Here is a 13,335-nt window from a genome sequence, read left to right as displayed (position 1 = left end):
CCCTTAAAGCATTGAAAGCTATTCCTGTAATGACAGGTAATGTCAGTGTTTATGGCATGATTCACTCAAAATCAGTCCTTCCTGTGAGTAGGGATGGTTCAAGGGTCTTGGAGGCTGAAAGGATAGTGATTATTCTGATCCAGATGATCACTGTTCCTTTCTGGTGCATGCTCATTTATTGCCTACATGAAGTGTAACGGCRAGTTAAATGGTTTAGTGCCTGGTAGATCGTGTGAGATCACTGTTGTGAACAGCACTGTCAGCACTTTGGGGGTCAGGGGAAGCTTTCCTAGTCATTTCCTATTTTCTTTGGTATCAGTAGGAAGGGTTGCAGGTTTTTTTCTCCTCAGAACAGAGCTGGGCATCCTCACAGAAACTGAGTTTGATGGGGCTCCTACAACCTGAGAACCTGATCCATTCTTTATGTTTTGACTAGACAATGATAAATAAAATCGGTTCTTTCATGGACTTTACTGAGCAAATCCCCCATGTGTTTCTCTGGGACAGACACCATCTATGTCCACGTGTAAATCTGAAACACACACAGGAGAGGAGATTAGAACAGAGAGAAGGACTTGGAGCTTGTGATTGCAATTATGAATGTGTTCAATTTTTTGACCCAAATTCTCTCCTGATAATTTGAAAACTTCTATGGGTGCAAGACTGAGTGTGGAGAGAATAGAGAGGATTTCCTTTTATTTTGTTGTTAAACGCGTCAGCCCAAAATCTGCTCCCTATACACCTGCCCAGGGCACCTGTGACTGTGCTCACTGATCCACACTTGTATCCCCAGGAAGGGACTCCTTGAAACTGGGATTTGATTCTCCAAGCACATTCCTGTTCCCCAGGAAAACACATGGATCATGGGCATCTTTAGTAGGTGTTTACTGGCTCTTTTGAGTGTCATGTGGTAGAAAAAATAYTGATGATGCCTTTCAGCTYCCAGTGTGATGTGTGTGTGCTGCTGTGCCCAGAGCCATCCCAGGGACAGACCTGTGTTTCCATCCCTGTGGTGGCCAGGTGTGTGAGGGGCGTTTGGGGAATTTGGCCACTTCTGGTGTATCAGTGCAGACTGTGGATTCCCAGCCCTTTGTGCCTGGAGCTTCTGCAGTGGGCTGAGGGCCAGATTCCAGTGCCCAGTTCTGCAGTAGTTTTGCAGTGATTTAATGGGAGATGTTCCAGCTTTGTGCTGCAGTGCAGGAGGGCCCAGTGTCTGCCTGCCTGTCTGTCCATCTGCCTGTCTGTCCATCTGCCTGTCCTCTCCAGCAGCTTCGAGCTGTGCTGGATGTTGAGCTGCACACACCGAGCTGTCCTCAGGCCAGGGTGAGGGCACTGTGTCCCCCCAGGGTGAGGGGAATGTGTGTCCCCAGTGATGGCTGTTTTACCAACAGTGACACTGATGGAGRCTCCACTTCCCGGTGAACACGGAGTTCAATTTGTCATCAGCCCCAGGGAATAAGATAAACACATGAATTGAAAAGATGCAGTGTTTGAAAATACTCTGGCTTCTTCTCAAGCATTATTTCTTTTATCTTTCTGTGACACCTTCATCTCTGAGGGAGTGAGTCATGGTTTCCGTCTAAGCTGATGAAGAAAGATGTTTAATGGCCAGGCTTTCCATAGTCTCTGGTATCCTGCTGACACACTGTGTCCAGCTTGTGCTGGCACTAAGCCTGGCTTCTGCAGACTCTGTCACAATCTGAGTCTCAGAAACCGCAGATCAGAGAGGCTGGAACTGTCATTGCAGTTGAAAGGCTGTTTGCTAAGTGTGATTTTATCTCGTTAGGGAGGTTTCCCCTCACAATCTCATTAAAATATTCATGAGTTCTTTCTCTTGACTGGAATCATTAATAAGTGCTTGATGTCAGTGGCACAGCTCTGAACTTCCCTTCTTGGATGGATCTTTTAATTTTCCATGTGTTCCTAATGTGATACCTCCTATTCAGGGTGCAGCCCCAGGGCAGAGCTTTGTCTAAACTTGTCAGGTGCTCGTGTTCATCCCCTGAGCATCCCTTCCTGAGACACAGGAGGGACTCATGCTCCGGGGAGTGGTGACAATGACCGTGCCAGGGCACAGATTCCCGGGAATTAGAGCTGGTGGCAGCCCTGGAGCCCTGCTCCAGCAGCACAGCCCCAGGCTGAAGGTTCCCCATCACATGCAGGGTGTAGGTGTGAGCAGCGMCGACCAGCACTGAGAACACGAGTTCCTGGACCTCTAGAGGCAGAATTTGGTCCCAGAGCTTTCAAACTGTCATTTAAACTCGATGTGATCACAACTCCTCGGGCTGAATTTGCCGATCTGCTCACTCTGCCTTCCTTGGAGCTGAGTGGGAGAAAAGTGATGGGAAAGTAAAGACAGAGCAATGAAGGGCTGAGACAACGTTTAGCAGAGCTCTTGGGAATACCCGGCAGGCAGTGAAATGTGCATTTTTACACATGGCTCTTGCAGCCATTCATTTTCTCATTATTGCAGAAAATTCCACATRCACAGCTGATTTTCTGCTGCTTCCAGATGGGGTCACAGCTGGGTCACTCCAAGCACATGCCATATTCCTTTTTTATTCCCTCCCTTCAGAAAGGGGTAACTGTTTCTTCCCAGCAATTTGGATTCTACATTTAACCCTCCCTGTGCAGTTTCCTGCAGTGGTGTGGTGTTACAAGACTGCACAACTCTGGCTTTTTCTTCAGCATGCCACAGACATTTTGCAGTTTCCCAAGCAGTGTGACATGGCTGGGTCTGCTCAGTGAGGGGTGAGACCTCACTGGGTTTACAGGTGTTCCACTGCTGCTACATCAACAAAGCAAAATTAAAATTAAAACCGTCATGTTGTTCCATGAGTTCCACTCCCAGCCTCCTGGGCTCTGTGTGGAATGAGGAGTGGCATCCCAGTTGATTTTCTCTTTGGGATCATTCCTTACTGACAATTCCCACCAGGATAAGGAATAAATACATGTACAGTGAAGGACAATGGACCTCCCATCATGCAGGAGGCAAATTGCAGAGAAGAAAGGGAACAGGCTCTGAGCAATCTACAGCTCCCAGCCTGCCTGGCACAGTGCAGCCAAGGACACACACAGGGTGTCTTCTCCTTTCTCAAGGCCTCCCTCCCATCATTACCTCTGCCTTTTTGGCAGAGCTGTGTTATTCCATCCTAGCACTATTWCTTTAGAAAATTTGGGACATGATGGGTAGTGATGACCCTGACCACCTCTCTGCTCACTTACCTGTCCTTGCGTCTCCCAGAACTACTTGTGTCCGTTCATGAATTTAGGGGGAAACTGGGAGTGAAATTATAATTGCAAAGTTAGTATTCCTGTAAAGTTTGAAAGATTGCAATGTGAGCTCCTCCTTGAGTTGTGATAATCTGTTTCAGGTTTGTTTGTCCCAACCATGGGAGATGTTTCAGAGCTTGGATCTCCTTAAATGTGTAGGTAAGCTCCCTGGAGAACAGCTGGGGGAAAATCCTGCTGCCTTTTGTAGAGTTGCTTGATTCTTACTGAATCTGAATCTCTCTGATTTTGAGATTAAACTAATCTTTCTGTATGTTTTATCAGAATTTATCAGTCATGTTAAAGAAAAATAAATAAGGGGAACTGCTTGAATTCATCACTCCCAAAACCTTCTGTTTATAACTATGGAATGACTGGAGGAAAGAACATCTCACCATATTTTAAGTTATTTTAAAAGCTGCCACAGAGAGTGTCAAGGTACAGTTCAGATAATAAAATACCCTGTGTGAGAAGGCAAATTGAAGTGAGTTATACGTCACCTGCTTTGAGTGGGCAAGGCAATAAAACGTGACTTTCTTCCCAAGAGCACTGATGAGCATTTCCTTCCGAACACAAACAGGAGCCACAGGATGGACTGCTCTGACCACAGTGCCAAAAAGCTGCACAGAGGCAGAGGAGGAAAGAAAGCAGCAGCAGTGAAGTGTGTGAGGAGGAAGGTCCTGAGGGAACTGCAGGATGTGCGCGTTGCTCTCTCTGCCATCGGGGCTGGGGGCAAGCGGGRCGGCTCCCATGGCTGAGGGTACAGCAGAACAGCTTTTCAGCATCTGAGAGGCTCGAATTGGAGTCGTGTGAGGAATGGAAGTTTTGCAGACCCCAGGCTGAGTTGAGCTGCCWCAGGGCAGATGGCTCACACAGCTCGCTGCTGTCCCTGAAGGGGGTCCTGAGCCCGGAGCGTCCGTGTGTCCCTGTGGGACTGGGAATAGCGGAGGCAGGGCGGAGCCCCTCTGCATCCCCCCATCCTCGGCCAGGGCCGGAGCACGGCAGCGCCAGGGAATACCAGCATTCCAGCTCCCGGGAGCGGCTCGGGATTTACGGGAATGACATCCGCGGCTGACATCAGCTCGCACGGATTTGCATTGGATTTCGGTGCCGGCTCGGAGGTGTGGCTTAGCGGGACTCTGCTCCAGGCTGCCGATGCAGCCGGGAGGGAGCTGGGGCTGAGAGCATCCCCGCTCCTGCTGCCATCCTGCCGCCACCGCTGCTCCCTCCTGCAGCTCCGGCAGCGCAGGGGAGTCCCCCAGCTCTGCTGCGATGTGTCTGCCCGAGCTGCTCCAGCCTGGACCCAGCCCGCACTCCGCCTCCCCTTCAGAGCTCGTGAGTGAGGCGCGGTGCCTGCCGTCCGTCAGSGGGGAGCGGCATCTGGAGACCGAGCAGCCTTAATTCACCAGCACGGCAACGATTTGGARCAATTCCATTGTTTTCAGTACCTTTGCTACTTCACTGTTGCCTGGCTTTTCGAGAGCATGAGTTCGGGTTCTGGCATTAAGGGTGCTGCCACCTGAATATTTCTTCATCAGATACAAAAGAGAGTCTAGGAAAACAAAGAAACTTGTGATGTGGAGCTGACAGTTCTGGTTTCAGCTRGTGAAAACTTGCAGAATCAGTGAGAAGGCAAAGAAAAAAATGCCCAGGACAATGTCGGTAACTCCTGGTAATTTGTCACTCAATGGGACGAGCTTCTTCAGTGAAAATCACAGCATTGTGGACAAACCCAGTGAGCAGAGAACTTGGAATGTCCTTCTGTTCTGCTTGACTTTTGCCATTGCACTCCCAGCCCTTCTGGGCAGCATTTATTCCCTAGTTTCCCTACTGAAAATGCAGAAAAAAACTACGGTTTCGACAATTGTGACCTCTATGGCAGCAGATGATCTGATCAGCATCGTGCCAGTGATTATTTTCATGCTCATGCAGTGGTCAAGCGAAGTGCTGCCCCAGCCTCTGTGCACCACCTCAGCGTTTATGTATTTATTCCAGGGCATTTCTAGCAAYCTGAAAGGGTCTCTTATAGTTTCTTACAACTTCTACACCCTCCACACGACTGGGACACTGAGCTGCAGCTCCTCCAAGCACCGCGTGAGCGTGGTATGGGCCATCCTCACCATCTGGACTGTCAGTTTGCTGATGTGCATTTTGCCCCTGTGTGGTTGGGGCAGGTACATCCCCACGTCCTGGGGCTGCTTCACCGACTGTGCCAGTTCCTACAGCCTGTTGGTGTTYGTTGTGTACTCGCTGTGCTTCTCCCTCCTGGCAGTGCTGGCTGTTCCCCTCAYTYTGCAGCTGCTGTGCTCAGGTGAGCYGCRGCTGCTGCACACCGAGTACCTGCAGGGCTCTGGAGGCTTCATCTCCCCGGGGACACTGCGGGGCTGCGCTGCTGCTGCCCCGCCACTCTCACTGCTGGACCCTGGGGATAAAACCCTGCGGCCCTTCCCAAACTCGGAGGCAGTTTTTGGGAAGGGTGTGCCTGAGAGCRGCACACAGAGCAGGAGCTTCACCGTGGGCTTTGCCCAGAAACGATTCTCGCTGATCCTGGCACTGACCAGAGTCATTCTCTGGCTCCCAATGATGGTAAAGTCTCAGATGGCTTCACTTTCCAATGCTCACTTACATTTCAGTGGGATGTGACCTGTGGACCATGGATTGAAAGAGGTGAACAGTGGTCATTGCTGCTGTTCCTCATAGTGTAGCTGTGCCAGTAAAAGCCCTCTCCATCCAGTCTGTGTCACTGCATGAGTTTAACTGGTGCCACTGGGTTTGGCAGAGTCTGGCTCATCGCTCTGCCCCTCTCGCATCACGTCATTCATGTCACCTGAATACCAAGGGCAGTGAGGTCCCCTTTGTTTCTGCCAGCTGTGTGATGGGGTCTCTCAGCATTCTGAGGTTGGGAATTGAGCTAAGGGCCCCTCTGTCATGTTTTTTAACCAGCATCCTTTGGTTAAAAAATAGGAGTTTGTTAGAAATTGTGGTCTGGTTGCACCTTTGTAATCCTGTAGTGCTGGGGTGGAAGAGAGTGCTGTCGTGTGCCTGTTGTGTATGTTTGGGCACAGAAACCTGGGAAAGGGATCTTTTGGGAACAGGGAACACAGCTCTGGGGCAAGGTGTGTGAGGGTGGGGTTCCTCAGTGCCACTTGGGTATGGCTGGCACTGGGAGCTGTTCAATGATACTCAGCATCTGTACTTAGCTTCAGTGAAGGTTTTTCTGAGAAATACAGCATGAGAGGAGAGTACTCAGCGTGTTTCCTTTGCTGTCTGTTAGAGCCAGAGTTGTTGTGCGCAGCAAACACTAATGACAATCTGTGTCATACAGTGGTGTCATATTCACAACGAGATGTTCTCTTTGTTCCTGGAAGCATCTCGTGTGCCTGAAGTGATTTAAATTTCAAAATGCTCTGTCTTTCAGATACAGATGGCTGTCCAGTACATCACCGGGCTGCAGAGCCTTCTGTGTGAAACACTGAGCTTCCTGCTGACTGCGCTGGCTGCCACCGTCACCCCGGTGTTTGTCCTGTCACAGCACTGGCTCCACCTGCCCTGCGGCTGCATCATCAACTGCAGGAGGAACTCCTATGCAGTGTCTTCGGAAGATGCCAAAAGTAAGCATGGAAGGGTTGTCTTGGTGTAACAGARGATGCCAGACCTTCTCTGGTAACCTTGGAATCTTCTAGAACCTTGTTTTTCCCTGGGCCTTAGGTAAAAACAGCTTTAGGAAAGGAGTGGGTCAGTTGGAAAAGACTCACAGGGATCATCCCATCTACCATGTAAGCATTAAGGGCTAAATATTTATGAGGATGTGGGAATTGTTTCCCATTCTCTGGAGGCAAAATCCTCTACCATCAGTGGATGAATTCCTGACATTCACTGCATGTTCAGGGAGAAAGAACTCCTGAATCCTAGAGAAAAGCYATCCTCAGTGCATGGCTTTCATTTGCTTGAAACACATTCTCCAGGTGCAGTATGGCTTGTGTTGACCCTGCTGCCACCTTCCCAGAGAGAACGACTGCAGTTCATGAAGAAGGCAGTTCCTTCTCAGAAATCTTTCTTCTCAACAAGTCATTCTTTTTATGGAGAGAAAATTGCCTGTTTCCAGCAGGAGCTGGATAATTTATTCCATGTTTTAGCATGTAATTTTCATTGTGTTTGTAATCTCATTTTTCTTTTTGGTCTCAACTCCTAACACAAGGTTTCCTTCCTTTCTGCTCAGCCAAGCGCAGGGGTTTCGAGTTCAACCTGTCATTCCAGCAAGGCTATGGAATCTACAGGATATCCCAGGAGAGCCCTCCCCACCACACCAGTGATGGTAAATCCACGTCCTACCACAACCTGGTGAGCTCTGACTGCGAGGAGCCGGAGCCTGGCAGAGGCAGCAATGCCACCGGCTGCGGGTTCCCACCCATGGCATTGGGACACTGCTCCCGGGGCACCCTGGGGGAGACTGGGACAGATGCCCCACATCCCCCTCCTGATGGGCCAGGGACCTGTCAGGGCCAGGAGGGCACCAACTGTGACCCATCGGTGCTCCCTGAAGGACCTGAGTGGAGGTTGTCCCACGAGGAAAGCCACAAACCGGAGCTCTCGGACTGGGAGTGGTGCCGGAGTAAATCTGAGAGGACCCCTCGGCAGGTAAAACAGGAATTTGCCTTTTTTTTTTTCTGATAATAAGAGTTTCCTTCTGAAATAGGAATGATTTTTACTGATACTTCTATTAGTCCTACTTTTCAGTAAAACCCATACATGGATGGCATTGTATCACGTTTAGTAACCACAGACCTATTTGCAGGTGCTGATCCTGCAATAATTTCTCACTTCTTTTCTTAATCATGGGGTTTTCTAATTTTGTGTGCACTTGCATGATTTGTACATGGTAATAATCAAGTATGAATTTTGTTAATTCATCTTAATGAATARCAAGTTTCTCTCCAAAAGATGACACTTTCCAGAGAATTCCATTGTGGAATTCACTGGACACTGGGCATTACAGTAGGTGGGAGTGGGGTAAGAACCCATGTGAAATCTGGGAGACAGGAGCCCTGGAAGGCTTTAGGTTGGAAAGGGACTTCTGGAAGACACCTAATCCAACCTCCTGCTCCAGGCAGGGTGACTCCAGAGCCAGATCAGCTTGTGCTCAGCCTTTGTACACACATGGGAGGTGCATAAGATGTATTTTGTATTCAGATAYGGGAATCTCTCTCCATCTGATAAACACAAGTTTATCAGCTGAGTCACAGTAGGAATTTGGCTGATATTTCAAATCTGACTGATCATCYCTTTCATAAAAAGCCTGCTGCATTTGGTCCATAATGCAGAGATGAGTTCCTGCATTTTGGACCAAAAGGAAGTGATGACTCAGCYTGGTTTTAATCGACCAGTTCTTGCCAAGGCCCTGTGTGCCTTGTACAGCTTGGTTAATAAASTCACTGTATCAGTAGGTTCCAAACAGTGGCTCTCCTTGCAGGAGTTTCCAGATAATGTTTAAAAAATAATAATAAAAAAAAAATTCCTTTCCCCGTGTCCCCTGGTGCCAGTTCAGATGCAGCCCTGGCACTGCAGCAGGTATGAGCAGCTWTTTGTGAGCAGCTGGCAGTGACTGCCTGGGGCTGTTTTATGTGGCCTGGGGCCTCGTGTGTCACTTGTGGACATATTCTTCACTATTTGCATTACAAATAATCACAACTCATCCATTTCTGACATTTTCCCAGGGATAACCCAAAGCCAGGCATTAGGGCTCCTATGGGGTAGAAGTCCCAGGCTTTGGAGTCACAGCTCTGCTTGGTTCTGACATTCAGCAGGAGTTGCCAGAGCTTTACAGCTGACATTTGCTTTGCTGCTGGGAAAGGGCAGAGTGTGAAACTCCTTTAAGCTTTGTAAAAATAACTTTAATGCATTGTTCAGGTGTATGTAGGATGAAAGATCAAATTGGGSCACACATTAAATAAGTTGAAAACCATCTCTTGTATTCGTCCTATCTGGAAGTACCAAAGTGTCTAAGAAAAATCACTCTRTTTTCATCATTCTGCATTTCCCATGTGTTTTAAAAAAGGAATCTCCCCCTAGCATTGACTGGCCATGTCCTGCAGGAAATACAGGGGCTCTTACTGGAGCCCATAAATACAGGGGTGCTTACAGGACTCCATAAATACAGGGGTTCTTATTAGAGTGCTGCTAATTTTCTCTTTSAGAGGAGAAGCTGTAAGAAGTGATAGTAGGAGGGAGAGCAGCTGTCCCCATGGCTGTGGGATCAGTGAGTTTGATTGAGCTRTTTGAAGAGCAGGGTGCCAGGCAGGAGCCGGGATGCCTTTGGTTTCTTCTGGAAGCTTTGGGCTTGGAGAGTGGCACTTCCTTGGGGTGACAGTAATGATTGTGGAGCTGGTTGTTTCCTCATTGTCTGTTCTGTGAGTAAAGAGCTGCTCCATCAAAGTGATTTCTTGGGAATAAAAGTGGCATCAGAGAATAAGGCAGCAGGGTTTATTGAATACATGATGGAGAGGGAGAGAGAAATTGGTACTTGTCATTTCTAACTTCTGCTTGGCTGCATTTTTGAAAAATAGCTTTAACATCTCATAAACTACCTGTGTATCTCCCTCTCCAAAGAGATTGAGTGTAAATATGTCATGTCTTATTTTGCCTATGCTTCAGTGCCCTCAGGCAACAGAAATCTCCCMGGCTGGCAGTATAACCCAGGCTTGCTGATTATTTTTCTCTACCTCATCTGTGAGTTGCCTCAAGCAAACTCTTSGAAGGGACTCCATACAGGATCTATTTATGTGCCCTGCAAGGACAGGGAGGGGGAGGCTGTGCAAGAGACTTCATTGAGGAGGAGCCCGTGCAGGCAGAGTATTTTAACATGATGAATMCAGAGCATCTCACTCACTGCAGGAAAGTTGTGAACATTGCCTGAAACACCAGGCACAGCACAGAAGCTGAGTTAGGAAGCACAGAAGCTCTGGCATGGAGGTGCAGGTGTCTTCACCTTGGATGCTCTGTTGCACTTGCTGGTACTGATTTATGTAAATGCAGGTCTGGCAGGCCAATGGCAAGTGCTGGGCTCAGGCCATCTGGGGTGAGCTTGTCTCTTCCTGTCATACTCCCTTGGCTCTACATTTACTGCAGTCAGCCTCAGAAAAGGCAAATCACTGCAGTAATTAATTTCACTGCAGMTAATTTTAATTCTTAGGGAAGTAGAAGACTAAGCCTCTATTTTAAAACAAACAGAAAAACTCATTGTTTCTGGAAAGAAAAGTTGGGATCCTTACTGGAAACATTCTAAAAATAGACCTTTTTCAGCTCAAGCTGTGTTTGACCAAAGCAATTAGGGATGCAAACTGCTCCGAGCTGTTTTAGATTGCTGCTTTTCTGTTTGGGAAGGCAGCATGGCCCGGTGAGAGTGACACAGATCTGGGACATGGCACAGACTGCGTGCTCTCGGTGCTGCCCCTGTGCACAGACCTGTCCCGGTGGGGAGGTGCAGACWCCAGCACAGCTCTGCTTCACTGTGWCACTGCTGGCACACCTGGCTGCTTATTCCAGAGCTTGTGAAAATAGCARTTGTCAGGGAGAGTCTGCAAAGGGCCTTGTGCTTGAGTCTGTCACCAGACACTGTAGAACCAGCTGGGATGGTGTTCCAGTGTCCCAGTCAGCCTCCAGCTGCTGCTCTGAGCATTTCCAAATGGAAATCTGTCTGTCAGAACCCATTCCAGCTACTGTGGGACTCAGACACGTCCAAGCCTTCCCTGTGGACAATATCTTCCCTGGTGAATCCAGCCCAGACTCTGCTCAGGCAGTGGGAACAGAACAGGGAACCTGGTCCTGACTCACAGTGATGGTCAGGAAGGTTTTCCCTCATGGCAACCATAGCTACTCTGCAGTGAAATTACAGTGTCAGGCTGCAAACCAGAAAGCTGAACTGCAGGGAACAGTGGGACTGGAAGGTAAAATACTTCACAGGATGTACCAGTAGAKTCTGGTTTGCTGGTGGATTCCTATTTATTGCATGGATGTGTCATGAGAAGCAAAAATGGGTATTTAATAATGGTATCAAGGACAAGATAAAGGTCACATTCTGTTCTCATTAATAAGTTTTTATACTGAAAGTAATTCCAGTAATAATCAATGTTACCTGATGGTACCTAAAGCCGGGATAAATGCATTTATCCCTCCCTGGGGCCCAATAACCATGGGTTTAGYCCCAGCAGTTGTATCCACAGTGCTTCCCACACTTGTTTTGGGGTTTGTGAGGACAAATAGATTCTGTACTTTAGAAACAGGTGAAGGTGTCTGGAATTGAACACTGGAAGTGTTCTAGAGGGAAATGGCAGAGCTCATTTAGTTAGTGACTGACTAGGCARTGACGTAGGAGACTCGATGGATCTTTTGCATTTCAACAGTAAATACTGATTTCTCAAGAGGAAACTTGAGGAGATTTTTGGAAAGAGCCACTAAGAGATTGGGAAATGTCTCATTCTCCAGACCTGGAGTGTTCATTCCAGCAAGTGGAGATTGCTCATTCTCCCCCAGGTGCTTCAGACATTCCCTCCATGTTCCTTGTGTTCAATCTTACAAATCAAAGTGTTTGACTAAACAGGACATAACCTTGCACTGAAGGTATGAGCTTTTATTTAAACTCTGTTTTTCATATTCTGTAGATGTCATGGTGAGTCACAGTCACTTGCGACTTCATGCACTAAGGTGTATAACACTAAAAACTTCTTGCTACTCTTTCAAGTCATAAATTCCAGGTGTCTAAAATTCTGCAAGGAAAGGCAGTGAGATGAGTTAACGAACAGGGCATACTTGGCTCATTTAGAATGGATTTTGATGKGGACACTGCTCATCACTAATGCTCCTTGTTCCCCTGCAGCGCRCGAGCGGGGCCCTGGCCGTGCCCCTGTGTGCATTCCAGGGGACTGTGTCTCTGCAGGCCCCCTCTGGGAAAACGCTCTCCTTGTCCACGTACGAGGTGAGCWCCGAGGGGCAGAAAATAACCCCCCTGTCCAAGAAAATCGAGGTGTATCGCTCCAAGAGCGTCGGGCACGAGCCGGGCCCCGGGGAGCCTCGGGACACGTTTGCTGACACGAGCGTTAAGATTCACTTGGAGGTGCTGGAGATCTGTGACAACGAAGAGGCCCTGGATACCGTGTCCATCATCAGCAACATCAGCCAGTCCTCCACGCAGGCACGCTCGCCCTCTCTGCGCTACTCGCGCAAGGAGAACAGGTTTGTGTCCTGTGAGCTGGCGGAAAGTGCCTCCTACTCGCTGCTCATCCCCTCGCACAGCCCCGGCAGCGATTTCAGCATCTCCATCCCAGACACCGTCGAGGCTCAYCGGCAGAACAGCCAGAAGCAGCACTCGGACAGGGCTGGGTACCAGGAGGACATCCAGCTGCTGAACAGAGCCTACAGAGAGCGGGAGGGCAACAGCAACTGAAGGGTGTGTAATGTCCACACCTCAGCTGCTCTGACAGACAGTGCTCCTCTTGGCGCAAGGTACCTAAGCAAATACAGCAACAGCTGTTTTTTTCCTATCACACAAATTTTATTTGGGTGCATTGTTCAATTGATTCAAATGGTTAATGCCATATCAAGGGGATAACAAATACTCAAGTGCTTTACAGCATTCCATAGTGAATTTTAAGTTATTTATTTATATATCTATTTATTTGAGGAACATGCGTGTCCAAAGGGAATACTAAATAAAGTCTTAAACTCCATCTTTGGTGGTTGTTGGGTGGTGTGTCTGCAGGAACCTGTGGAAATGAGGGGACAGCTCCACAGGTGGGAAGTTACAGCAGTTTTGACTCACTTGCAGTTTTTGTCAACATCTAAATCGACATAATACTAAAAATACTTTTCTAACACCAGGACGTCACTTAGAGTTCATTGGCTCCTCTTTGTTTCGCAGATTAAATCTCTCTTCCTGATCATTAGGCTTKAAAGTATATGTAGATCAAACACTTAAGAAAATGATACACATTCTCCACTCTGCACCACACCGGCCGGCCGGGGTGTCAAACCCTGGAGCTCACGGGGCGGCTCAGTGTGAGAGCTCGAACC

General features: G+C 48.3%; 1 protein-coding gene across 1 annotated transcript; it reads left to right on the top strand.

The window, feature by feature from the left end:
• Positions 1–4,397: 4,397 nt before the first annotated feature.
• On the top strand, positions 4,398–13,062 carry GPR149 (G protein-coupled receptor 149). The gene is made up of 4 exons (XM_057383417.1): positions 4,398–5,856; positions 6,689–6,881; positions 7,490–7,908; positions 12,143–13,062. Exons 1-4 carry the CDS (start codon positions 4,915–4,917, stop codon positions 12,707–12,709), a joined length of 2,121 nt encoding a protein of 706 aa, XP_057239400.1. The 5' UTR covers positions 4,398–4,914; the 3' UTR covers positions 12,710–13,062.
• Positions 13,063–13,335: the final 273 nt, after the last annotated feature.

This window comes from Malurus melanocephalus, unplaced genomic scaffold (assembly GCF_030028575.1).
Source record: "Malurus melanocephalus ecotype Western Australia unplaced genomic scaffold, MMel_1.1 scaffold_631, whole genome shotgun sequence".
NCBI lineage: Eukaryota > Metazoa > Chordata > Aves > Passeriformes > Maluridae > Malurus > Malurus melanocephalus.
Note: the sequence above shows the minus strand (reverse complement) of the source record. Positions and strands in the feature narration are given on the sequence as shown.